Raw genomic sequence first — 26,885 nt, 5'->3', positions numbered from 1 at the left:
CTGAACAAAAGATCAGAAAATGAAAAGTTGAGAAAGATCGTAAATGACGGAAATGACAATTATGAAGGGGCATAATTTTAAGGTGATTGGAGGGAGGTATAGGGGAGATGTCAGAGGTAGGTTCTTCACACAGAGAGTGGTGGGTGTGTGGAATGCACTGCAGGCAGTGGTAGTGGAGTCAGATACTTTAGATACTTTTAAGTGACTCTTGGATAGGCACATAGATGTTAGTACAATGTCGGGTACGCAGGGTAGTTTGATATTAGTAGGATAATAAGTCAGCACATTATTGTGGGCCCAAGGGCTTGTACTGTTCTATGTTAGAACATAAGAACATAAGAACTAGGAGCAGGAGTAGGCCATCCAGCCCTTCGAGCCTGCTCCGCCTTTCAATAAGATCATGGCTGATCTTTTCATGGACTCAGATCCACTGATGGGCGCTCTCACCGTATCCCTTAATTCCTTCATTGTTCAAAAAAAAACTACCTCAGCTTTAAAAACATTTACTGAAGTAGTGTCAACTACTTCACTGGGCAAGGAAATCCATAGATTAACAACCCTCTGGGTGAAGAAGTTCCTTCTCAATTCAGTCCTAAATCTGCTCCCCCTAATCTTGAGGCTATGCCCTCTTGTCCTAGCTTCACCTGCCAGTGGAAACATCTTCTCTACTTCTATCTTATCTATTCCCTTCACAATTTTATATGTTTCTATAAGATACCCTCTCAAACTTCTGAATTCCAATGAATAGAATCCCAAGCTACTCAGTCTCTCCTCATAACCCAACCCCCTCAACTCCGGAATCAACCTAGTGAACCTCCTCTGCACCCCCTCCAGTGCCAGTACATCCTTTCTCAAGTAACGAGCCCAAAACTGCACACAGTACTCCAGGTGTGGCCTCACCAGCACCTTGTACAGCTGCAACATAACCTCTCTGCTTTTAAACTCAATCCCTTTAGCAATGAAGGACAAAATTCCATTTGCCTTCCTAATTACTAGTTGCACCTGCAGACCAACCATCTGTGTTTCATGCACAAGGACACCCAGGTCCCTCTGTATAGCAGCATGCTGCAACTTTTTACCATTCAAATAATAATCCTTTTTACTATTACTCCTACCAAAATGTATGGATTCACATTTATTTACATTGTATTCCATCTGCCAGACCTTTGCCCACTCACTCAATTTATCCATGTTCCTCTGCAAAGTTTCACAGTCCTCTGCACACTTTGCTCTGCCACTCGTCTTAGTATCAAATGCAAACTCTGACATCCTACATATGGTCCCCAACTCCAAATCATCCATATAAATTGTAAATAATTGGGGTCCCAACTCCAATCCCTGAGGCACACCACTAGTCACTGATTGCCAGCCAGAATAGCACTCATTTATCCCCATGCTTTGCCTCCTGTTAGTCAACCAATCCTCTATCCATGCTAATACTTAACCCCTAATGTCATGCATCCTTATCTTATGCAGCAGCCTCTTGTGAGGCACTTTGTTGAAGGCCTTTTGGAAATCTAGGTACACCACTTCCACTGGTCCCCATTGTCCGCCTTTCTCATAATGACTTCATAGAATTCCAAAAGATTTGTCAAGCATGACTTAAAGTTCATGCTGCATCTGCCCAATGAGACAATTTCTATTGAGATGCCTTGCTATTTCTTCCTTAATAATAGACTCAAGCATCTTCCCCACTACAGAGGTTAAGCTAACTGGTCTATAATTCCCATGTTTTGTTTACCTCCCTTTTAAAACAGTGGCATCACATTTGCTGTTTTCCAATCTGTTGGGACTGCCCCAGAGTCCAGCAAATTTTGCAAAGTTACTGCCAATGTACCTGCTATTTCTCCCACCATCTCTTTTAGTACCCTGGGATGCATTCCATCAGGGCCAGGAGACTTAGCAACCCTTAGCTCCATTAGCTTGCCCAACACTAACTCTTCTGTAACAATGATTGTTTCCAGGTCCTCACCTACCCTCATCTCTTTGTCAATTACTGGCATATTATTAGTGTCCTCCACTGTGAAGACAGATACAAAATACACGTTCAATGCCTCGGCCATTTCATCATATCCCATAACTAAATTCCTCTTCTTATCCTCTAAAGGGCCAACGTTTACTCTAGCCACTCTTATTCATTTTATATATTTATAGAAACAGTTCTATGATCTAACTTCTAATGTAGCTTATGTTGAAATAATTAATGTTGGAATAAACACTGAAAATGCAGAAAGTCACATTGAAAATGTGTACTGCTAGTACAGATGTTCAACTTGACACTAATGATTAAACATTCAGGTTATTAACAACATTGAGGAAGTAGCTGCCAACGCAGATTGTGATTTGGAGAATTTGGGAAGAACATTGAAAAACAGTGGCTCAGTGGTTAGCACTGCTGCCTCACAGTGCCTGGATCCCGGGTTTGATTCCAGCTTTGGGTGATTGTGCAGAGTTTGCAATGTTCTCCCTGTATCTATGACGGTTTCCTCTCACAGTCCGAAGATATACAGTTTTGGTGGGTTAGCCGTGGTAAATTGTTCATAGTGTTCCAGGAAAGTGTAGGCTAGGTGGGCTAGCCATAGAAAATGCAGGATTACAGGAATAAGGTGGGGGGTTGGGTCTGGGTGGGATGTTCTTCGGAGGCTTGGTGCTGACTCAATGAGACAAATGGGCTCTTTCTGCAGTGTAGGGATTCTATGTACAGTATGACTAATAGGAATCAAGTAGTCAGAATTGTAAAACTAATTAAACAATAGTCAAGCCAGTGAACTAAAGCAAACGGAATTAAATTCATTTTAAAAATCAATGTTGTTTGGTTATTAAGTCTTTTGGATAGTCATTTTCTGAGGATTTAGGTATTTCTGTTTATTTGTGAGATTATATTGTTAAAGAAAATAGTCAACTCAGTGAAGATATTATATAAATACTTAAATGAAATCTGTTGGATGTGAAAAATGTTTCAACTAAATTACATTATAGACATAGTTTTGCAGTCTGAATTTCAGCTTTAACATTCATCTCACTCAGTCAATATGCCCCACAAGATGAATATCTCAGCTTGTTACTTCATGAAAGAATTTTCTTAATCTTATTTGTAAAATTTTTTTTTAATGTTCTTTCTTTCATTTCCAAGACGTAGGAAGGATAGTCCAGTCTGTACATGATACCAGTCAAAGTTGCAGCAGTAAGAGGACACTGGTCTTGTTTTGGTCACTACAATATTGGTGGGGAGCTAGGAGAAGTGCGAGGGGGCTATGCAGCAGCTCATGTTAAACCCAGGAAAACAAAAGATGTTGAGGCCCTTCTGATCATAATGGGAAAACCACATTTAAATAAATGCTGCAGCAAGCCAGGTTGGCAGTCTGATCTGTGGGCAGGCGCACAAAATAAGTTGCAGGAGGCCATTGCCAGTGGTCAATATGGATGGTTTCTGGCAACTGGTTTGGCAGTGAGAGGTAGAAGAGGGGAGGTGCTAAGCTTGGGGTCACAATGACAAGGGAAGGAAAAAGGCTAAGAGACTAGGAGGTTAGAGGAGGTAGAGAAGCTCGGATCATGATTTCAGATGCGGGGGTCTGACAATGCTCAATCAAGATTTCAGATGCGGGGGTCTGACAATGCTCAATCAAAGTGGTGTAAATCATCGTAACTGAAGCTTCCTTACGAAGGCAGTAGAACAATCTTATCCCTCCTCGTCCACAAGAGAAGCTGAGGATACAGTTTATCATTTTTACAGTCTCAGCACCTTCAGTCCCGAGATCTTCTGTCACCGTTTTGCTCTGACAGGGCAGTGCACCCTGCCTTCAGGCCTCTGGCTGACATTGTGGATGTGGTCCTAATGATACCATTAGATTTGACATGCATGATTTGAACAGCTCTGCCCACTTTCTTTCTGCGGGTGTTCTGCTCTTCTGATCAAAACAGCTGGTTAACATTAGGCACAGCAGGAATGAAACATGCTCAGTGGATGTGAGTTACTCTTGTAATTTTACCTCCATATTCCTCTGCAACCTCATTTATTCTAATTAGAAGGAAAAACAATAACACTCACAAATAGCACATACTGCCTTGACTTGTTTTATATACCTCAGAACAGTATTTCAGTGTGATAGGTACATTCATTTCCAACTTCTCCTGTTTTTATGCTGTCCTTTTCCCGAATAGGGGAAGTTACAACTCGAACCAATATATTTAACTTCTGCAAAATACATTAACCTCAAGAGATAAACAAGAGCAGAGACAAAATCGTACATCAAAAGGCTACGTTACTCATTCAGATATTGTAAAGGTCAATGTCTAATATCAAGATCTATACACATTGAAAGTCACACATGATCTTAACTAACTTAGTAGATTTGTTAGCAACACTAATATTGAAAGAATTTAACATTTGCCCTGGATTTCAGGGGGCACGTTTATTTTTGTCCACTGAACTTCTGACAGATTAAAAAAAACTTGCAAAACCTGAGCTATAAAATCTTGATTTGTGAGGCACAGCTGTCTCCTCTAAACTGACAGCCACTGCTCATGTGGCATGTTAGGAGGAGACATGGTAAGCTAGCACTTACTTTGTGAAAAACACTGTGGGAAGGCTGCAGCAAAAATTAAGCACCCTTACAAGGCTACCCTTCCTATCGACCGCATGATCCCACCTGAGGTAACACAATCCTCTTCAGTTAATGTTCAAATGGAACATTAGACTGTGAATATTGGAAATATAAATCAATATCAACGTCTGTGTGCAACTTTCATGTTGTATTAATCTCTGGATTAGCTCAATTCTATCTGAAAGGAAAGAAAATACCAAGTACAAACAATGCAAGGTAAGACTGTGTATTAAGTGGCTGATCTTATATAAATTAAAATTAGGAATATTAGGCTTTTTAGGCTATTTAGAATTTGTCTCTTGTGCATTTGGTGCAGCTTCTGAAGTCCCTAATGCACTTAAAACTTGATATTAGTTTTGTGGGAGTTGGGCATTTTGTATTGTACTGTACTCAATTAGTTATTCCTTTCAGGCTTCAGATTAATGATTCTTTGTGCCCCACATTGAAGTACGAATTGATACAGTGCATAGAATGAATCAGACAATCTGCGATCTTGCTAAACCATGGGGACTACAGTCCAGCTTTTTAACCAATGAGATGTAAGGATTGAAAATGAAACAAAGAAATGACTGAGGGAAAATAGAGTGTGTAGAGGCAAATCTTATACAAAGAGAGTAATAATGAAGGGGAAGAATGACTATCAAGCAGGCACAAATGTATAGTAACAAAGAATTGCATTGTAAGTTTAAAAATTTGATAAAAAGAATTTTAAAATAACAGGACTGAGTCTTCACAGTTTCATTTATTGATGCCCCCATTTCAGAGATGTTGAGTACCAGAGTAAGAACATAAATCTTTTGAATTGACGAGAGAAAAAACACATTTTGTCAAATCTTTTGTCTTGTATTCATTGGGACAATTCAACAGAATATCAATAGGTATTCAAATGGAACAATAGGCTGTGAACATTGGAATCTTGCAAATTCTCCTGGTGAGTGCAGCACATAAACCTTTGACAAAATGTGTTGTTTTTCAGCAGTACTCATATTCTGTGATAACAAAGACCTATTTCATAACATAAATATAATCATTAATAGTAATCTTGTCATTAAAGGTGCTTCATGCTGTTAAGTAGAAGCTGTAATGTAGTGCTAAATTTAATTATTCACTAACGCACAGTTGCAACACCGTATACATTCTTGAAGAGTATGGGAGGGAACTGCTTTTTTGTGAGGCTAGTGAAGGGGTGGGGGGGGGAAGCGAGCAATTGACCAGTAATTTGTGATGATTTGAACAACGTGAATTACTCATTCCTCATCCCAAATTCCTGAATGATTTATGTATGGATAAGCAATGTACAAATTATGCATGCTAAACTCTGAACCATCGTATTTAAATAAAGGAGTAGCTGATTCAGAGCCTTAACAAAAATTCTGCAGGTGAATCAACAAGCCTAACAACATGTTATCCAATTTGAATTAAGAAACATACTTCCATCACTATTAGCCTTAAATTTTAAGTAATAGAAAATAGATTTGCACTTTGAAAGCTGGAACACTTTTTCACTGATCAGAAGGAGAAATACTATTTGCACTCTGGAAATTAAATTAAAAAATTAGGCAAATATACAGAAAAGAGAAAAGCTACAAAATCATCAGTGGTCTGCTGTAAAAGTAAAACATGAATATCAGTTCGGGGCTCAAAATTACTCTCCTTCCCTTAAAAATGGCTTACATTCTGCTGATGTAAGTAATGTTGATGAGTAATTCATCAATGAACTAATGAGATGTTTTTATGTCAAATATGAATAACTTTAACATATCATATTTAGGGTAAAAATAGTTGCAAAAATTTCATTGAACAGAAAATTGTTGGCACCAAGCATTTATGAGGGGGTCATGATAGCTTGGTCAAAGCCTCAACAAACAGATGAATTTTGGAAACCATCTATTACTTAGGGAAATTATTCAAAGATAGACTCAAAAAAGAGAGACTGATTGATGATACCCTCCAGAGAAGAGAAAGCTGATTTTGTACTGGAGAGAGATGCTGCACAGCCACTGGCCTGGCTGTGTTAGTTAATAAATCAGACCCAAGGCAAATAGCTGTTAAATGAAGGATAATGCATCTTCATGAATGATGTCTGATGTATAGAATTCATGCACTCACGTTGGAGGATGGTATGATGATAATTGGAAAACTTAACATCAGTCAAGAGTTTAATTGAATACTTAAGTTCTGATTGCCCAATAGGATACAAGGAGGCAGAAAATACTATAGAGATTTCATTGATGGTAGAATTGTACTTCAAGAGTGCCTCTCATGAATGCTCCCATTGATGCATTTAAATTGCCACAGTCTACTTTCTACGACACGTAAAGTAAGTGGCTTCAAATTGTTTGAAAACTACATTCAGACAACCATTGTGCAGAAATATGATCAACAAATTCAGTGTTTATATAAGGAACCAGCTTTCAGTAATGCAGGAAACAGTACAAATGAACAATTTATCCTTTTGCCTCTACTCCAGTGATGTTAAAAGCATGCATCCTTAACATCATTGCATGGAGTTGAAAGGACACCTCAGTTACCATCACAGGGATATAGCTAACAATTCATAATATTTTGCCAAAAAGGATGAGCTCTCATGCACAATAAAATAACTTGGGTGTTTCTGTTAGGGAGAGGAAGTGAAACCATCCAACATATTCTTTAGTTGGTGTACATGTAAGAGAAACACTCGAATTACTGAATGGCACGCTTGCTTGCAAAGTAAAGAGGGTGGCACAGTGATACATTGTTTTGAACTTTACTACAACAGTGGGAGCCCAATATTGGGCCCATGTACAGTTCTGAATTATTGTTTGTCATCAAGGGAATTTTAAAAGTAAAAGATAGCCAACTTTTATTAGTGCCATCAATGTGGAGGGGAAAATGTTCTACAGAAATGGTAACAAGGTGTGGAGCTGGATGAATACAGCAGGACAGGCAGCATCAGAGGAGCAGAAAAGCTGATGTTTCTGGCCTGGCCCCTTCTTCAGACCCGAAATGTCAGCTTTCCTGCTCCTCTGAAGCTGCCTGGCCTACTGTGTTCATCCAGATCCACATCTTGTTATCTCAGACTCCAGCATTGGCAGTTCCTACTATCTCTACAGAAATGGTATTGGCCACATTTCCAGCCTTTTCAGACTAATGGATCATTCATTGGTTCAGTGAGGAGACAATTTTGATCCTCTGACCTAATGTTGGGAGGCCACCGCAAGGTGCTGATACTCTCTAGACTCAGCTGGTGGCTGGTCCAACTGAGTGAAAATGATGGATAATTCTGATTTCTGTAGAATCCCATCCTGGAAAATTCCCTTGGAAGTAGGGTAGTAATGGGAAATCTTCCCAAAGTGTAACTCTGAATTTCCCAGCCATTATCCTTCTTCCCACCTCTAGCTCTGTCACAAAATTCAGTTTGCTATGTTGAACACACATACACCATCTGCATTACAGTATTAATGAAACAAAATAGGAGACAGTTACAGGTGCAAGTCAGAAATTTCAAGGCAGTTCAGATTATTATCACCTACCTCTTTGCAACCAATTTACAGAGAAACAAACAGAGTTTTCAGTGATGGATTAATAAGAACCCCTTTTATTTGAAATAGAATATAATTTGGCAGTGGGGCGAGGTTATTAAAGAGTTGTGTAAGTTAGCTTTAAACTTAAAGAAGTAATGTAAATAAATTGATAACAAAGATTATATTTTAGATAACACATAAAGTAAAGCATATCAAACTAACAACAATTAAACATGTTATTAAAGTCTAAATTTATTGTAAAATCACAGAACAAAGGGATATGTTATGTATCACCCTGCACCTCAGAAAAATCTCGTAGACTACTAGTGCCAATCAGATATTTGTGGTATGCAGACAACAGTTTTCTGTCCCTTAATATAAATGGATGGGCAATTATGAATAACATGCCACAATGTGGAGGTTGCAGATGCAAATCATATTAATAATCTAATCTTGACATGATCGTTTGTATAAGAATCTAATAAGAAAGTGCCTGGACTCCAAAAGTCTTCGAATTTCACAGAATCTAAACAGTATTGAAGCAGGCCATTTGGCCCATTTAGTCTACAACAACCCTCCAAAGAGCATCCCACCCCATCCCTGTAGCCCTGCATTTGCCATGTTGGAATCTATGGGAAATTCTGCATGGCCAATCTACCTAACCAGCACACCTTTGGACTGTGGGAGGAAACCAGAGCACCTTGAGGAAACCTAATTGACACAGGGAGAATGAGCCAACTCCACACAGCTGCCCAAGGGTGGGATTGGACCTGGGTCCATGGTACTGTGAGGAAGTAGTACTTACCACTGAGCCACCATGCTGATCTGTTTAAATATTCTGTTAAGTGCATTTTTAAATTCAGTCACTTTCCCAATCAGTGAAAATATAGGAAGTTTCTGATGCACTTTCAAACTAGAAATTTACAGCACAGGTCCTATAGATCTAAGAAGTAGACTGAATTTGACAAGATTGCCATTTATCTTGTACCACCCCCATTTTGCATTTCCAAATTGAGTCTTAAATCGCTGGAAACTTGTGTCATAGTTAATGTGATGCCGGAGGAACAAGGAGAATCATGCACTAATTTATAGTGTTGGTTACGAACACTGCAATTATAATGGAATTTTAGTCTGATTTTGCTCCGGAATGAGAAGTATTGCTCATCACAGGCAGCAATTAACTCAACAGTAATCATACTTGTAGATAACTGTTTGTTTACATTGGTTACAGGTGAAATCACTTTCGGAATTCTTGGTCTCTTATTAGTAGACTCAGTTATTGGATGTCCAGAGAGATGTCTATGTAATATTACATTGAAAGAAATGAGCTGCACAGGTAATGGACTCTCAGAGATTCCAAAAGGTGTTCCTCCCGACACAGAAATCCTATACTTACAAAACAACTATATTCACACAATATCAAACGCTGCTTTTACTGATATGCCTCAACTACAGGTATTAGACTTGTCAAATAACATTATTTCAAGTTTATCAGCAAATACATTTGATGGATTGCATAATCTTCTCAAACTGAATCTTGCAAATAACTCCATCAACTATATAGACGATAAAATTCTTCATGAAACCCAAAATCTTGAGCAACTGGATTTGTCATTTAACAATCTTACAAGTTTGCCTGAGGGTTTGTTCAAGAACCAGAAGAATCTGTTCTGGCTTGGTGTGCATCAAAACCAACTTCATCAACTAGACACTGCCCTTCTGGATTCACTGTCAAATCTACAAATACTTTTGTTGCAGAAAAATCAATGGATATGTGACTGTCACATGGGTGGATTGAAACTCTGGCTGGAGAGCTTTCTGTACAAAGGTTAGTAGTATGTGCTTTTAGTATTTCAGGAACTATTTATACTGTTTGTACTCAAGCATGATAACTGAATGGCTCTTTAAGTGAATCTGGAAGTAACTACAGGCTTTAAAACTCTTGTTAATATTACCATAATTCCAGCTCATATTCAAACATTAAAGCAGTGTCACAATATGAGTAACAACCGTAATCCTTTCCTGGCATTAGTCTAAGTCATCCCTGCCTTTTGTCAGCTCTCACTAACACACATAGATTTATCTCTTATTTCACTTCCTTGTGATAATAGTATTACAAGCTTTTCTTCTAAATAATTATGTATAATAATCACAAAAGAGTGACCTCATATGTGAATCATGCTCTCAATTATACCGTAGTCAGGGCAGATTGGCTGTGAAAAGGAAGTTTGACATAGGTTATGAACATCCATGAAATTTCATCAAGTATAAATATTTCATTAGAGTGACTCCTAGACACAACAGCATGAAACAGCAGACAGAGTAGCAGACAAAAAAAAGAGGATCTATCTGATCCTCGAACTTATTTTGATTTTGATTGTACCTTAAGTGAAGGAATTGGACTTGGGCACTGACACAAATAGAAATGTGGGGAAATAGAGGTCAAAGTTAAAACAAAAACACATAAAAACCAAGATAGAAAATTATAATATTAAACAATTTCTTTACTCACCAACACAAATTCATGAGTTAGTAAATGAAAGTTACAATCAAACATTGGCGGTACAATTCTAAAGGGGTTTGCAAGAGCAGAGGCACCTTTCTATAAATGTGCACAGATCATTAGATATGGCAGGATAGGTGGAGAGAACATTAACTAAAGCATTCTGAATCCTCAACTTCATTAATAGGTGCACAGGTTACTAGAGCAAGGAGAATATGTTGAACTTGTAATAGGCATTTGCTACATCTCAGTTCTGGGTGTCATATTGTAGGAAGGATGCAAATGCATCACAGAGCATGTAGAAACTACTTAGAAGCATTCGGGGATGGGGAACTTCAGTTATAAGGATAGATTGAAAAGTTGGAGCTGTTCTCCCTGAATCAAAGAAGACTGAAAGGAGAGCTGATTGTTGTTTTCAACATCACGAGCTGGCTAGATAAATTAAATAAGGAAATAAGAACAAGAGGAAATAAATTTAAAAACCAAAAGAACTGTGGATGCTGTAAATCAGGAACAAAAACAAAGCTATTGGAAAAGCTCAGCAGGTCTGGCAGCATCTGTGAAGGAGAAAACAGAGTTAACATTTTGGGTCTGGTGACCCTTCCTCAGAACTAAATTTAACCAAATTTAAAGTGATCTGCAAAAGAAGCAAGGGTGAAGTGAAGAAAAAAGGTAGGATCTTGAATGCACTGCTGGGAAGCGTGGTTGAGGCAGGTACAATTGAGGTATTCAAGACAGCAATGGATAATTATTTGGATCTAAATGATGTGCAAGGGGATGAGGAGAAAAGTGGAGATTGGCACCAGGTAATGATGCTCATTTAATGAACCATTGCAGGCACAATGGACCAAATAGCCTCTTCTGTGTCATTACACTTGTGTGATTCTGAGGCTCCAAGTATAGGAAACTAAATCAGTTGCAGAAGAAAATCCAGACAGAGCCATGTGGCATGATTTAATAGGTTCATTGATTAGTGAATGTGGTTGCATGCTTATGTGCCACGTTACAACCACAAACTGCAGTGCTTCATATTTACCTTTCCCTTGTTTCTTCTTCCTGTAACATAGCCCCTCATTTTGCTGATAATCAAAGCTTTTTGTAAAAGCCTCAAACTGCAGTTCTGACTCCAGTTGCCATTTCCATGGCTTCAGCAGAAATGCTGTAAAGGGACACAGACACTGTCCATTGAGTGGAAAAAACAAAACAGGTTTGAGTTTTTTTGAGCCCCAAAATTGGGAACTTGTTCAGAATTTATTCTCTTATTTGTTTCCTAAAACACTGTGTATAGCATATGCGGGAAGTCAAGACGCTTCAATGTCGATATGAAGATGATGAATAAATCAATTGCTTAGATTGAGCTCCACCAAGATCAGGGCAGCCCCTGATCTCATTACAGCCTTGTCCAAAAATGGACAAAAGAATTCCAGAGATGAGGTGAGAGATATTGCTTTGACATCAAGCATTTCTTTTTCACTTTATTCGTTCACAGGGTGAGGGCAACCATGGTTAGGTAGCATTTATTGCCCATCCCTAATTGCCGAGAGGGCAGATATGAGCCAACCACATTGCTATGGGTCTAGATCCACATGTAGGCCAGACCAGGTAAGGGCAGCAGTTTCCTTCCCTAAAAGACACCAGTGAACCGGATGGGTTTTTCCCGACAATTGACAATGGATGCAAGGTCATCATTGGATTCTTAATTCCAGATATTCATTGAGTTCAAGTTCCACCATCTGCCGTGGCAGGATTCAACCCCGGGTTCCCAGAACATTATCTTGGTCGCTGGGTGAACAGTCCAGCCATAATACTGCTAGACCATCGCCTCCCTGTATTGATATGTTTGACTGTGACCTTCAAGAGCTCTAGCAAAACTGAAGTCAATAAAAATTGGGCAGTGGTGGGTGGGGAATACCTTCCACTGGCTGGAATCATGCTTAGCAAAATAGAAAATGGAGATCAATCACCTCAGCTCCAGAATATCCTCAAGGTGGTATCCTTGGCCTGACCACCTTCAGCTGTTTCAACAAAGGACAAAAGTCCAGATGTTTGCTGGGAGTTGCAGAGTTCTCATTCCATTCACACCTTCTCAAATAATGAAGCAGTCCATTGCCCCTTTAAACAAGACTGGGACAACAATAATTGGACGTAATTGTGACAAAATCTTGGAATTTCCTTCCTAACAGCTGTGGAGACTGTAGTGGTTCAATAAGAATGTTCACCACAACATGCTCAAAGCTCCCAAGAGATAATTATTAAATGATGTCAAATAAACAAATGCCAGGGATGTTTAGATCTCAAGAATGAATAGAAAAATGTCTTGTGCTGATATGCAACAAGTCGAATTTGTGCCAACAAATGCCAGTTAATATACGATCTCTAACAAAAGAGGGTCAAATCAAATTCCCTAGATATTCACTGGGATTACCATCAGCATCCTGAGGTCAGTTTTGATCAGTTGCTCAACTGGATTAGTCGCATAAATACTATGACTACAAATGCAGGTTAGAAGCTGGGTATTCTCTGATGAGTAACTCAGGTTACACAGGATAACCTCTGATCTCCCAAAGCCTTTCCATCATTGATTAGTCACATGGCAGGAGTGTAATGGAATATTATCCTCTCACCTTGATGATAATCATTAAGAATCAAGAAGCTTGACATTATCTAGAACAAAGTAATCCATTTTATGGCATCACATTTGCCACTTTAAACATTTATTCTCTCACCTACGGTGCACTGTCTACGAGATGCATTGCAACAACTTGTCAAGGGTCCTTTGATATCTCCTTACAAATCCATGATTAGTACCAGCTAGAACAAAAGGGGTAGCAGGCACGTGAAAACACACTGCCTGCAAGTTACACATCATCCTACTTGGAACTACACAGTTGTTCTTTCATTCCCTTACAGCAACAAAGACATGCTTACTCAACACATCAGTTCAAGAAGGTTCAAAAACCGCAACTGCCCCTCCACAGTGATCAAAAATGCCCTCGACTGTGTCTCCCTCATTTCCCACAACTCATCTCTCACATCCCCTATTTGCAATAATAATCAAAACAGAATCCCCCTCGTCCTCACGATCCACCTGACCAACCTCCAAATCCAACGAATCATCCTCCAATATTTCCGCCATCTGCGATCTGACCCCATCACCAAAGAGTTTTCCCTCCCCACCCTTATGTGCTTTCTGAAGGGACCACTCTCTCTGTGACTCCTTCCTTCGTCCGCTCCACACTCCCCTCCAGTCCCATCACCCCCAGCACTTTTCCCTGCAACCGAACCAAGTGCTACACCTGCCCCTATACCTCCCACCTCACCCCGAGCCCAGGCCCTAGAAAGACTTTTCACATCAAACAGATGTTCACCTGCACATCTGTCAATGTTATATAGTATCCGCTGTTCCCATTTTGGCCTCCTCTACATCAGGGAAACCAAATGGAGGCTTGGGGACCGCTTTACGGAATACCTACGCTCTGTTCACAACAAACAACTGCACCTCCCAGTCACGAATCATTTCAATTGCACTCCCCCCCCACAACTCGGAAGACATGTCCATTCTGGGCCTCCTGCATTGCCACAATGATGCCACCTGAAAGATGCAGGAACAGCATCTCATATTTCGCTTGGCAAGTCTGCAGCCCAAGGGTATCAATGTGGAATTCAGAAGCTTCAAAATCTCGCCTCCCCCGACCATATGCCAAAACCAGCCCAGCTAGTCCCCGCCTCTCTAGCCATTCCTCCCACCTCAAGCCCCACTCCCATCCCCTACCCACTAACCTCATCCCGCCCCCCTGACCTGTCCGTCCTCCCTGGACTGACCTATCCCCCCCCAACTCCCCACCTACATTCACCTTCACTGGCTCTAACCCCGCCTCTTTGACCGTTTGTCTCCTCTCACCCTATCTTCTCGTTTATCCATCTTCTATCTGCCTCCCCTTATTTATTTCAGAATCCCTTTCCCCTCCCCCCTTTCTGAAGAAGGGTCTAGGCCCGAAACGTCAAGCTTTCCTGCTCCTCTGATGCTGCTTGGCCTGCTGTGTTCATCCAGCTCTACACTTTGTTAACTCAGTTCAAGAAGGTGGCTCATCACTACCCTCTTAACAACCAACAGAGATGGGCAATAAGTACTGGTTTTGTTCACATCATATGAACAAATGAAATAAAGTGGTATTCCCTGGTACTGGGTGCATAAAATCTGTTTATGATCTCAGGGAATTTTTCCTATAAATTCAAAACTATAACAATAACAGATGAATACGTCCATTCAGAAATGCCTTATGGTTTCCTCCCAAATTAAACCACTCTTAATTATTTCTGAAATGCATGCAGGGTTTTTAGCTTCTTGATTCTATCTGGAATTCCACTGCAAGTGTCCATTACTCTATATGGCAAAACCTCATGTTTCCAACGCATAATTTACCTTTAACTCATTTGAACCCAAATCTCCTTGACCTAGTCCTACAAATTAATTAAGTATTACCTCCTCCATGTTATTTTACATTATGTATAATTACCCAGATTTTGTGGTCAGTGGTAATGACGATTTTCATGGCCACGTCAAGAAAAGTGGTCCACAAAGATTTAGTGATCTCTGTGGTGTAGATTTCATCTTTCCCAGCAGTGATTGTATTCACATTTTTATCCAGTTGCAGTATTGTCTTCAACTAGGCCAAGCAGCCAGCCACATTGAAGAATTCTTACTGTAAATCAGCAAGTAAAAGCTACTGATTATCTTTGACTGTTTAATCATTTTAAAGACAGTGAAATAAGGATTGGTGCACACACTGGAATTAAGATAAAAGCTGAAATACCTTAACAAATGTAATTTTTTTTTATTTTTTAACAAGTCTATGGAATCTATCAAATCTATTACAATGGAGACATTTGATATTGCATAATTTATTTTTAGGGTCAGATCATTTAGCAATAATTACAAACTTAGTAGAATATTAAGGATCCAGTTACACCAAAAGTGCAATTAACCAAATTTACCTAAAGTGGTTAATATAGTTAAATTACACTTATGGTGTAACTAGATTCAGGTAAAGTATAAATTTTTCAAGGGTTCTTACAGACAGACTAAACGTGTAAAATGACATGTTCATAACAATTCAGATGATTTCCGGGTGTCTTTTATTCATAGGACTTCAACAGCAGATCCTATAGAGGAGTAGGGAATCGTTGTTAGCAATCTCTGGACTTTTGCATTTAATGTTACAGAGTTGTCAATTTTCCAGGTGTAATTGCAAATGCTAATAACTGTTTTAATGTCAATATAACCACAAGAGGTGGACGAATAGCTGCATGAGATCACAATGTACCAGGTTGAAAATTTGAGTTATAGTCTATCATCATATTTCAGATAGGCTTAATATTAAATGACACTGAATACACAGCATACAAACAGGCAATTCAACCCATTCAAATCATACTGGCATTTATAGTCCACTTGAGATTTCTTTCATCCTTCCTTGGCTCAACTACCATCATAATCCTCGATTTCTTTGGCTTTAAGCGCACATTCACCTGCTCCTGAAATGTATTTATATTGTGCCCCTCAACTAATCAATGTGGTAGCAAGTTCCACATTCCCGCCACTTTCTGGGTACCTTGTATTCTTTATAATCCCTCCAGTGCTTGAATGTATCTCTTGTATGACTTGGTGACCAAAACCGGACACAGTGTTCAAGGTCTGGTTTGATCAGAGCTCAGAAGAGGTTGATCATGACTTCCACGTTCTGCCCAGCTTTACTTTTTCATCTAGATTGGGGCAGAGAGATGGAAGAATCAGAGCTTAATCTTGCTTGCTATGTGGCTGGCAATTTTCAAGATCAATTTTCATTTGTGTCAGTGAAACATGCATTACTGAAAGCTTCAGTCATTGCTTTGAAGATTCCAGTCCATAGAGTCATAATGACAACAAATGTCCTCATAAGGATCAAAATGTTCATATTTAGCTTGCCAGGTATGGATTTCATAGAATAACATAATGGTTACAGTATACCAGCAGGCCACTGTCTTTTTGAGTCTGTGCTGAGTCTTTCCAAGAACAACCTAGTTAGTTCCACACCCCTGTCATTTCCTGGTGGTCTTTATTCTTTTCTCCTTCAAGTATGTTCAGTGAGAGCAAGTGGCAGAATGGTTTGCTAGCCGGTTTCAAGACAGAAAGCAGAGTTTGGAAATAAAAGGTACTTACTCACAGTGGATGAAGACAGTGATGATGTTCCACAATTATCACTGCCATTCACAATTTAGATCAATGATTTGGATTTTAGAACCAAAAAGCCATTTTTTTAGAGTTTGTAAAAGACACCAAATTGTTTGGGGAGGGGCAGTGGAGGAGGATTATCAATATTGGGAAGGACTGCAACAAATTACAAGAAGACTTTAGTAAACTTGCCAAATGTACAAATAATTGGTAAGTGATATTCAATGCAGTTAAGTGAGAAGCTTAGTAAGAAAAATAGGCTTGGCGATTTATTTCTTAGGAGATGCAAATTCACATGGAGTAGAAGTAAAACAGGGTCTTGGAGTACAAATATATCAATTATTAAATGAAGTCCTTCTCGTTAACGTGGCCTTAAACGGGGCAAATCAACACAAGGTTTTGTTTCCAGAGAGATTGAATTGTAAAGTAGTGAAGTTATATTGAATTTGTATTGCAGCTTGGTTAGATCACACTTACAGTACTGCACATACTTCTAGACACCATATTATAAGAAGGGTATAGATGCATTGGAAAGGACACAGATAGAATTTACAACATTGATACTAGAAATGTGTGGTATAAATACAAAATAAAAATTAGCAAAAGCCTGATGAGCTGGGTTGCACCCCTCAGGATGAACAAGTCTTAAAGGTTACCGAGTAGAGGTCTCTAAACATTGAAAGCTTTGAGAAAGTGGGTACTACAGAAATCAATTCACTAATGTGATGTGGGTTATAGTGACTTGGCCAACATTTATTGCTCATCCCTAATGACCAGAAGGTGGCTAGGAGTTAACCACAGTACTGTTGGTCTGGAGTCACAAAGGCCAAACCACATAAGGATCACCAATTTCCTTCCCTAAAAGGCATTAGTGAACCAGATAGATTACTTTTACAGCAATCAACTGATTAAAGGTCACCATTAAACCTTGTATGGAATTTGAATTTCACCATCTGCCGTGGCAGGATTCAAACCCTAGAACATTAGCCTGGGTACTGAATAGTCAATCCCATGACATTACTATTATGTCACTGTGGCGCTGACACTGACCTCACCTCCACCCACAACCCACACCCACCCAACTACCACTCGCCCAGGGAAATGTCTCCCCTTGTGGGGAATAGCATACCTAGGAGGATTCAATTTGAGAATCAGCAGGAAATCCAATAGGGAATTCTGAAGAAACATTTACGGCAAAGCATTACATGAAACTCACTACCAAAGGGATTGATTGTAGTGAATAGTATGGATGTATTTAACAGGAAGTTAGACAGGCATTTAAGGGAGAAGGGAATGGAGAGTTATGATGTTAGATTTGGATGAGGGGTGTTGTGCTAAGGTTTGAGTAGAGCATTAATGCCATCATACTGATTTGGCTGATTGGTCAGTTTATGGATTGCATATCCTGTCTTCTAGATAGCCATTATTGATTTTGCCTCCCATCACACTTTCATGCAGTGACTTCTGATGCTTGCTATTTAAAGATGTCTATCCTCAAGTTGCCTTTGGCTCTTCACTTTAAATTTGTGTCCTATGATTGTTGACTGTTCCCACAAATAACCTATAACTAATCTGTTAAGTCCCCTCATGATCTTGAATATTTCTTTCAAATCTCCTCTTAAACCTTTCTCTGTTCTAAGGAAGACAAAACCAGTTCTTCAATCTGACATCCCTAATTCCTGGAATCATTTGTATAAATGCTTCTGCATTCTCCTTAAGTCCTCCTATTCTTGCTAAAGTTTAGTGCCCAGAACTGGACACAATAGCTAGTGAATGAACCCAGTATTAAAGGTTCTCATAGCTTCCTCGTTTTCTGCCACTAGATTTCTACATACAAAGTCCAAAATCCTGTGGCCTTCCTAAAATTACATTTTCAAACTACTTACAATGATTTATTCACGTTTAGCCTGAGGCCTTTATGCTGCACATCTTTTTAACTGTATCCTCTACTTGTACGGCTATTATTTTGTATTGCCACATTTGACACCATTTGGTTACTTGTGAATGCTTCGAAACAATTCAATAAACTTCTTTGCTCTTTGTTGTCAGGATGCAAGTGAATCTGACAAGGTCATATTGTTTGACCATCCCTGGTTGATTGGAATGCAACTGAGTGGCTGACTAGGTCTATTCATTTGGGATTAAAGGCCAGTTAAAGAATTTGGGACAGAAATAAATTGGTGAGATTGAGTATGGGAGTGAAACCTTTGAGGTTTTACAATCAAGCTATCATTTTTAGTGCCAGAATTACTGAATTTAATTCACAACATTGCATGGTGGTGATTAAATTTTGCATCCTGAGTGTTGGTAATCTAGTAATATGATACAAAATTATCATAACTTAATGATATATTCTTCAAACACTGGAGTCTGTATTTGTCAGGAACCTTGAGCACATTCACTAGTTCGAATGTTCCTGGTATTGTTACAGATCTGTTAGAGACCCAAGATTATGCTGCTGTTCAACACTTGATGAATTTGGGGTTACTGTACATACCAAAAAATTTGATTTATTAAAGCATTTTGTTAAGGAGTTGTGCATAAAATAAGACAGTACAGCTTTTCATAAACCCAAAAACAAAAGCAAAACAACTACTGGGAGTCAGAAGTAGTTAGAAATTGCTGAAAATTCCCAGCAGGTCAGGAGAGAAACAGAATTAATGTTTCCAATCAATGACCTATTTTTATTTGATATAAACACTTGTTCTCTTTTTTAGATAATAAAATGTGAGACTGGATGAACACAGCAGGCCAAGCAGCATCTCAGGAGCACAAAAGCTGACGTTTCAGGCCTAGACCCTTCATCCTGATGAAGGGTCTAGGCCCGAAACATCAGCTTTTGTGCTCCTGAGATGCTGCTTGGCCTGCTGTGTTCATCCAGCCTCACATTTTATTATCTTGGAATTCTCCAGCATCCGCAGTTCCCATTATCTCTGTTCTCTTTTTTACTTTTGTTTAAATTCCTTTATGGATGTGGGTGTCATTAGCTATTTTCTTTATTCATTTTTTTCTTTATTCATTAACAAGATGAAGGCATCACTGGCTAGGCAGCACTTATTACCCATCCCTAACTGCCTGGAGGGCAGTTAACAGTCAACCACATTGCTATGGGTCTGGAGTTGCATGTAGGCCAGACCAGGAGATAGCAAGAACTGCAGGTGCTAGAGTCAGAGTCAATACAGTGCGGAGCTGGTGGAACACAGCTGGTCAGGCAGCATCGGAGGAGCGGGAAAGTCGACATTTCAGCTTTACACCCATCACGAGGGCCAGGGTGGGGGAAGTGAGCTCAGAAATAAATGGAGGGAGTGGGGTGGGGCTGAGGGAAGTTAGGAGGGGTGATGATAGGTGGATGCAGGTAGGGGGTGTTGGAGATTGGTTAGTGGGACTGGTGGGGCAGGTAGGTGGGAGGGAAGATGGACAGGTAGTAACAGGTCAAGGAAGTGGGGATGGGAGGGAGGGAAGCACTCACCTTCATTCCCCTAAACCCACACATCAACAAATTCCATACACATCTAGAAGTCAAACAAATTTTCCACCACCTTTGCCTCCGCATCTATTTCTTTAACCGTGAGTCTAACTCACCCTCTGCCGACTCTATCTCCTGCCTCCAACAAACCCCATCCTCCTGGACACCACCCCAAGGCCTCCTGCCCTCTCTCAGCCTCTTCATTCCAACTGCCATTGCAACATCGATCACCCCAATCTCTCTACCCCTCTCACTCACTCCTAACTCTCCCCCATGGAATGCGCTGCCCTTCGCTCCAAATCTAACATTACCATCAAACCTGTTGATAAAGGAGTGCACAATGGTAGTATGACACTCTGAACTTTACATCATGGAGATCAAATGCCAACTCTCTGACATCTCCTCCTACTATCCCCTCGATTCTGACCCCACCCCTGATCACCAAACCATCATCTCTCATACCATCAATAACCTCATCACCTCAGGAGACTTCTCATCCACAGCCTCCAACATCATTATTTCCAAACCCCGCACCACCCGCTTCTATCTCCTTCCCAAAATCCACAAATCTGACTGCCCTGGTCAACCAGCATCTTAGGAGCACAAAAGCTGACATTTCGGGTCTAGACCCTTTCTGATGAAGGGTCTAGGCCCGAAGCATCAGCTTTTGTGCTCCTGAGATGCTGCTTGGCCTGCTGTGTTTATCCAGCTCCACGCTTTGTTATCTTGGATTCTCCAGCATCTGCAGTTCCCATTATCTCTGTTCTGGTCGACCCATTGTCTCTGCCTGTTCCTACCCCACTGAACTCATCTCCGCTAATCTCATCTTTGTCTTTTCCCCCCGGTCCAGGAACTCCCCACCTACGTCTGGAACACCACCCACGCCCTTGGCCTTATCCAAAACTTCCGATTCCCTGGACCACATCTTCACTATGGACATCCAATCTCTGTACCCTGTATCCCCATGCAGATGGCCTAAAAGCCCTCCAGTTCTTCCTCTCCTGCAGGCCTAACCAGTCCCACTCCACTGACACCCTCATCCGCCAAACGGAACTTGTCCTTAACCTCAACAACTTTTCCTGTAACTGCTCCAACTTGCTACAAACTAAAGGGGTGGCTGTGGGCACCGCATAGGTCCAAGCTATGCCTGCCTCTTTGTCAGATATGTGAAACAGTCCCGCTTCCACTGTTAAACTGGCACTAACCCTCACCTTTTCCTCTACTATATTGATGACTGTAACAGTGGGGCCTCATGCTCCCATGTTCCACCAACTTCACTAACACCTTTTACCCCAACCTCAAATTCACCTGGACTATCTCCGATACCTCCCTCTCCTTCCCGTCCTCTCTGTCTCTATATCTGGTAACCGTGTCAGCACCAACATCTGTTTCAAACCTACCAACTCCCATAGCTATATTGGCTGCACCTCCTCTCACCCATCCTCCTGTAAGAATGCAATCTCTCACTCCCTATTCCTCTGCCACCGCTGCATCTACTCCCAAGATGGAGTGTTCCACTCCTGAGCATCCCAGATGTTCTCCTACTTCAAGGTCCACAACATCCCCGCTCCATTGATTCATAATGCCCTCAACCGCATCTCTTGTATTTCCTGCACTTCTACCTTCAAACACCCTTCCCACAACAAAAATAAGGACAGAGTCCCCCTGGTCCTCACATACTACCCCACCAACCTCCGCATCCAGCATATCATTCTCTGCCACTTCTGCCACCTGCAATGTGATCCCACAACCAAAGGGATATCTCCCTCCCCACCCCATTCTGCCTTTCATAGGGACTACTCACTCTCTGACTCCCTTGTCTGCTTCACAATTCCCACTAACCCCACCACCCCCGGCACATTTCCCTGCAGCCGCAGGAAGTGTTATACCTGCCCCCACACCTCCCCTCTCAATTCTATCCAAGGCCCCAAACAATCTTTTCAAATTCAACAGGGATTCACTTGTACATCCTCCAACCTGATCTACTGTATCTGTTGCTCCCAATGTGACCTCGACACTGGTTAGACCAAGCAGACTCGATGACCAATTTGTGGAGCATCTGCACTCTGTATGTGACAAATGATAACACCTTCCAGTTGTCAGCCATTTTGAATCCCCCTCCTACTCCCTTGGTGACAATTCCATCCTGGGCCTCCTCCAGTGTCACAATGATGCCACACGCAAACTGGAGGAACAACACCTCAGGAGTTTATAGCCCAATGGCCTCAACATACAATCACTAGTTTTAAAATCTCCGCAGCCCCAGCCTCATCTCATATCCAACCCTCCCTCTCAAACACCCACCTTGACCTGACACTGAAGTCCATCTTGTCTCCCATCAATCCACCACACCACTCCAACCACCTACTTGCATCAACCTATCACCACATCACCTACCTTCTTCCCGCCTAATCCCCTACATCTATTTATTTCCAAGCTCCCTTCCCCGGTAAACCCAAAACTTCGACTTTCCTGGTCCTCTGATGCTCCCTGACCTGCCGTGTTTCTTCAGCTCTACGCAGTATTGACTAGGCCAGATGAGGCAAGGATGGCAGTTTCCTTCCCTAAAGGGCATGAGTCTGACAATTGACAATGAATTCATGGTCATCATTAGATTCTTAATTCCAGATATTTATTGAATTCAAATTCCACCATCTGCCATTGTGGGATTTTAACCCAGGGTCCGCAGAATGTTATCCGTTTCAGTCCACCAATAATACCACTAGGCCATTGCCTCCCCAGTATTTATTGACATGTCTAATTGCCCAGAAGGAAATTAAGAATGGACCACATCACTGCGGATCTGCAGTCATGGGTCAGTCAAACAGGATACGGATGGCAGATGACCTTTACTAAAGGATATTACGAGTAATTCCGTTGGATTTTGATGACAATAGATGTTAAGCTCACTTTTTTTGTTAAAAATCCCATTTTTTTAATTGAATTCAAGTTTCACCATCTTCTGTGGTGGTCTCAAACCCACAACCTCAGTACTTTAACCCAGGTTCTTGACTACCAGCTCTGTGTCATCATCAACATACCACCACCTTCCCAGTAATTCTAGCCTGAGCGATTATTCTCTTCTCCAAGTGAGGACAAACTGTATGAACTCTCATACCACAATGTATTCAACTGGCTATCTGAAATATTTTATGAATGGGATTTAATATTTGCAGAACATAAAAACGTATTACAATGGAGGGAGTCGAATGGGTTCAGCGAGTAGCTCTCCTCCTCTGATCTGAAAGACCGTGGGTTTGAGTCCTACTCCAGGACTTGTTAGTTATTTAAGTATCCAGCCACTGGTGTAGACACACCAGGGTATATTGGTGCCAGCTGAAATTAATCAGAAGGATTAGCATGCAACAAAACCATCTGACTACAAAAAACAATTTGGCCAAATCCAAAATCAAATTATTATTGCTGTGAAGGTGACCTCATTTAATATGGATGAAAGAAAGAAAAGAAGGAAAATTGTATTATAAAAAGAAGTATCTCCATGTTCTAAATGTCTGAAGAATCAATAAATATCCTTTAATGTGTAATCTTACTGGCAGCTGTTAATTTATTATAAAACTACTCAGAAAACAAATCCAAACAAAGTAAGCAACAGGTCAAGAAGGAACTTGGGATTCCTTTATTTGCTGTATCTCCATTTGAATGTCTATAAGTAGACTTCTGAGTGTAATAAATGTATAATGCACAGGAAGATGAGGTATATATTACTTTGAAAAAAGATTGAATAAATTATATACTATTATTCATTCTGTTTTATATAGGAGGTCAGATTGATGAGATTCTCTGCACAGAACCTGAAGATTTAAGAAGTAAAGACCTTATGAAAATCCCTCATGAATTATTCCAACTATGCTCCTCTGTTGAACATAAGCCACCTCATGCAGACTCTGGCCACATAAGTCCTACTGCACAAAACCTTCATGTCAAAAATGAAAATGCCAATAATGCAGACTGTACTACAAAGTCCAAGCAACGAACAGGCAGCTTACGTCATGCTGTTGCCACAATTGTGATAACTGGTGTCATCTGTGGAATAGTTTGCTTGATGATGTTGGCAGCTGCGATTTATGGCTGTTCTTATGCAGCTCTTATGGCTAAATATCAAAGGGAACTAAAGAAACTGGAACATCTGGGTCCAGAGATTGAACAAGGAAGTGCTGAAGAGAAGGAGCCACTAGACGGTTCACTGCCATGAATTTTGACTTTCCGATTGCATTTAGAATATCATAATAAGCTAGAACCAACATGTATTAATGATGACAATCTAAAATCAGCTTATGAATGCTTTCATAAATTAGCAAATATCTAATGTACCAGACTGCTTTAATTTATTGGAGCACTTTGGACCTTCAGAATTTTGCATGTAAATCTTTTAATGTATATCATTTAATGTATATATTAGTTTAGATTAACAGTGTCAATTATAAAGTGTACAATTAAAAGAAGAAAGGAAACTAAAAAATTGTTAAACGTATTATGAAGAATGCTATGCATTCAATTATACAGTGCATAAAGGATCATTTGTATTTTTCATTTAAACTTTAACTGTAAGATACAATTTATTCTATTAGTAAATTAGTCTAATCTACAGCATTGTAACTGGGATCACATCGGTATCCTTTACTGAAGATACATTTCAGCAATTTATTTTGTATGATGTTTTGGAATACAATTATTCTGTTCAAATAAGTCACATAGAGTATGGCCTTGAAATAATATAGTGAAACTGTAGCGTGTCACTCAGTATAACCAAGGAGGCATTCACTTGATTGTAATGAATGAATAAAGTAAATCTTTTAAAGTATTAAGTGTGCACAGGCTAATATAGCATTGTATAATTTTGAAGCCTACATCACTGAAAATGTAAAAATATATCAGAAAACCTTCTGAAAATATTTACAGGTTAACACGACCAATAATTGTATCATGTACTCCATTGTTTTCAAATGGATAAAAAGTTACTGATCAAAATTCCTGATATAACATAGTATCAATTTTTAATGATTACAAATGGGTAATACGAATGTAAAAGTAGTTATTTAAATGTTTTGTGAAAAATATTATCTGTAATCAATCACACATACATTTTAAATCTCAAATTAAAGAGCTGCCAAAGCCATATATATGTCTGCTTTACTTCTTGAATAACATCAATACATTAACAAAACTTCAAGACAAAACAAAATATAAAAGTTTTTCAAGGTCTTAATATGTTGCATAATTTCTCTAAGTTTTGCGATGTTTACAGTAAAAATAATTCTCAGCAGACTTCGCTATGTACCATCAATGGTTTCTAAACCACAGCAAAACAATCCAAAGAATATCTGTGAAGTCCGTGGTTGTGGACTCATTCAACTATTATCATGGCCAGTAATACAATTACATTTTATGAACACACTCTAATTCAATTTTGTTTAAAATATTGTGATTTAGACTACGTCTACTAAACAAGTTTCTTTTCAAAGAAAACATCTGAATGGTAACCTACAAAAGAGGAGGATACTAACCAAATACTTTAAAAAGCATTAATTTGACTTAATAATCTTTAGAACACAACAGCATCACGTATACATGTGTATATGGAAATCAAACAGATTCAAGGCCTGCATAATTGTCATCCTATTAAAGAGCTATTTAATTTAACCTCATTTCTGGATTTTAATATTTCAGGTTTCAGCACTTCAAGTACCTAACCAAGTAATTATTAAATAGGATGAAAGTTTCCACTTCTATCACCCTTTTAGGCAGTGAGTTTCAGACATACGTGACTGTTGGGATTGAATCTTTTTCCTCGCCTCCTCTCTAATCCTTCTACTATAAATACTCTGCCCTTGTTTATTGACCTCTCTGTCAATTGAAAATGATGCTCCCATTGACTTTATCTGAGCCCGCCCATAATCCTACACTCTTCAATTTCATCTTCCATTGCTCTGTTCCAAACACAATAGCTGATTCAATCTTTCCTCTTGGTTAAACATCACGAATCATGGAAATATCTTTTTAAATGCCTTTGTATCTTTTTTAGGGTGATCACAATCATTTGCAATCAATTTTCAGAAAGAGATGGCGGCACAAGAATATAATCTGTTTTCTGAAGGATGGTAACACTCATCTGCCTGTCAGTATTTACTTAATGTGTAGAATATAGAGATCTCAATACACTAAGTCCAAGGCAGAAATCTTCCACCCTGTTGTTTCTCCTGTTTCCAAAGTCTTTCCCCTTGCACCCCCAACCCCCACTTAAATTAGTGAGGACAAGTTAAAAAGAGAAGGAGGAATTAAGTGAACAAAAACAGAGGTTGCTGGAAAAGCTCAGCAGATCTGGCAGCATCTGCGAAGAAAAAAAATCAGAGTTAACGTTTCGCGAACAGTGGCCCTTCCTCACAACTGATGCTAGCAGGGAAAACGTCGGTTTATACGCAGAAAATAGGGAGGGAAATGGGGTGGGGCGTAAATGATAGAATAGAACCCGAAGAGAGAGAAGAACAGTTGGATAGACAAAGGAGGTGATAACAATCTGGCCAGGAGAGTGAATAGTTGTTAATGGAGACTGTTCATGACTAACAATAGATAGTGT

At 39.8% G+C, this 26,885-nt stretch overlaps 2 protein-coding genes across 8 annotated transcripts in view; one reads left to right on the top strand and one right to left on the bottom strand.

Annotated features, from left to right (window-relative positions):
• The window catches only part of cacna2d3a (calcium channel, voltage-dependent, alpha 2/delta subunit 3a), an 807,750-nt gene that overhangs the window by 144,391 nt on the left and 636,474 nt on the right, over positions 1–26,885 (bottom strand). The window lies entirely within an intron of this gene.
• On the top strand, positions 4,522–25,328 carry LOC125460421 (leucine-rich repeat and transmembrane domain-containing protein 1). Of its 2 annotated transcripts, none has more exons than XM_059649885.1 (3): positions 4,522–4,654; positions 9,869–9,938; positions 24,070–25,328. In XM_059649885.1, exons 1-3 carry the CDS (start codon positions 4,640–4,642, stop codon positions 24,501–24,503), a joined length of 519 nt encoding a protein of 172 aa, XP_059505868.1. In that variant the 5' UTR covers positions 4,522–4,639; the 3' UTR covers positions 24,504–25,328. The 2 variants fall into 2 exon arrangements, with proteins under 2 accessions (XP_059505868.1, XP_048403861.1); XM_048547904.1 differs by having other exon boundaries at positions 4,522–4,820; positions 9,342–9,938.

The sequence above is a fragment of the Stegostoma tigrinum genome, chromosome 11, assembly GCF_030684315.1.
Source record: "Stegostoma tigrinum isolate sSteTig4 chromosome 11, sSteTig4.hap1, whole genome shotgun sequence".
NCBI classification, from domain to species: domain Eukaryota; kingdom Metazoa; phylum Chordata; class Chondrichthyes; order Orectolobiformes; family Stegostomatidae; genus Stegostoma; species Stegostoma tigrinum.
Note: the sequence above shows the minus strand (reverse complement) of the source record. Positions and strands in the feature narration are given on the sequence as shown.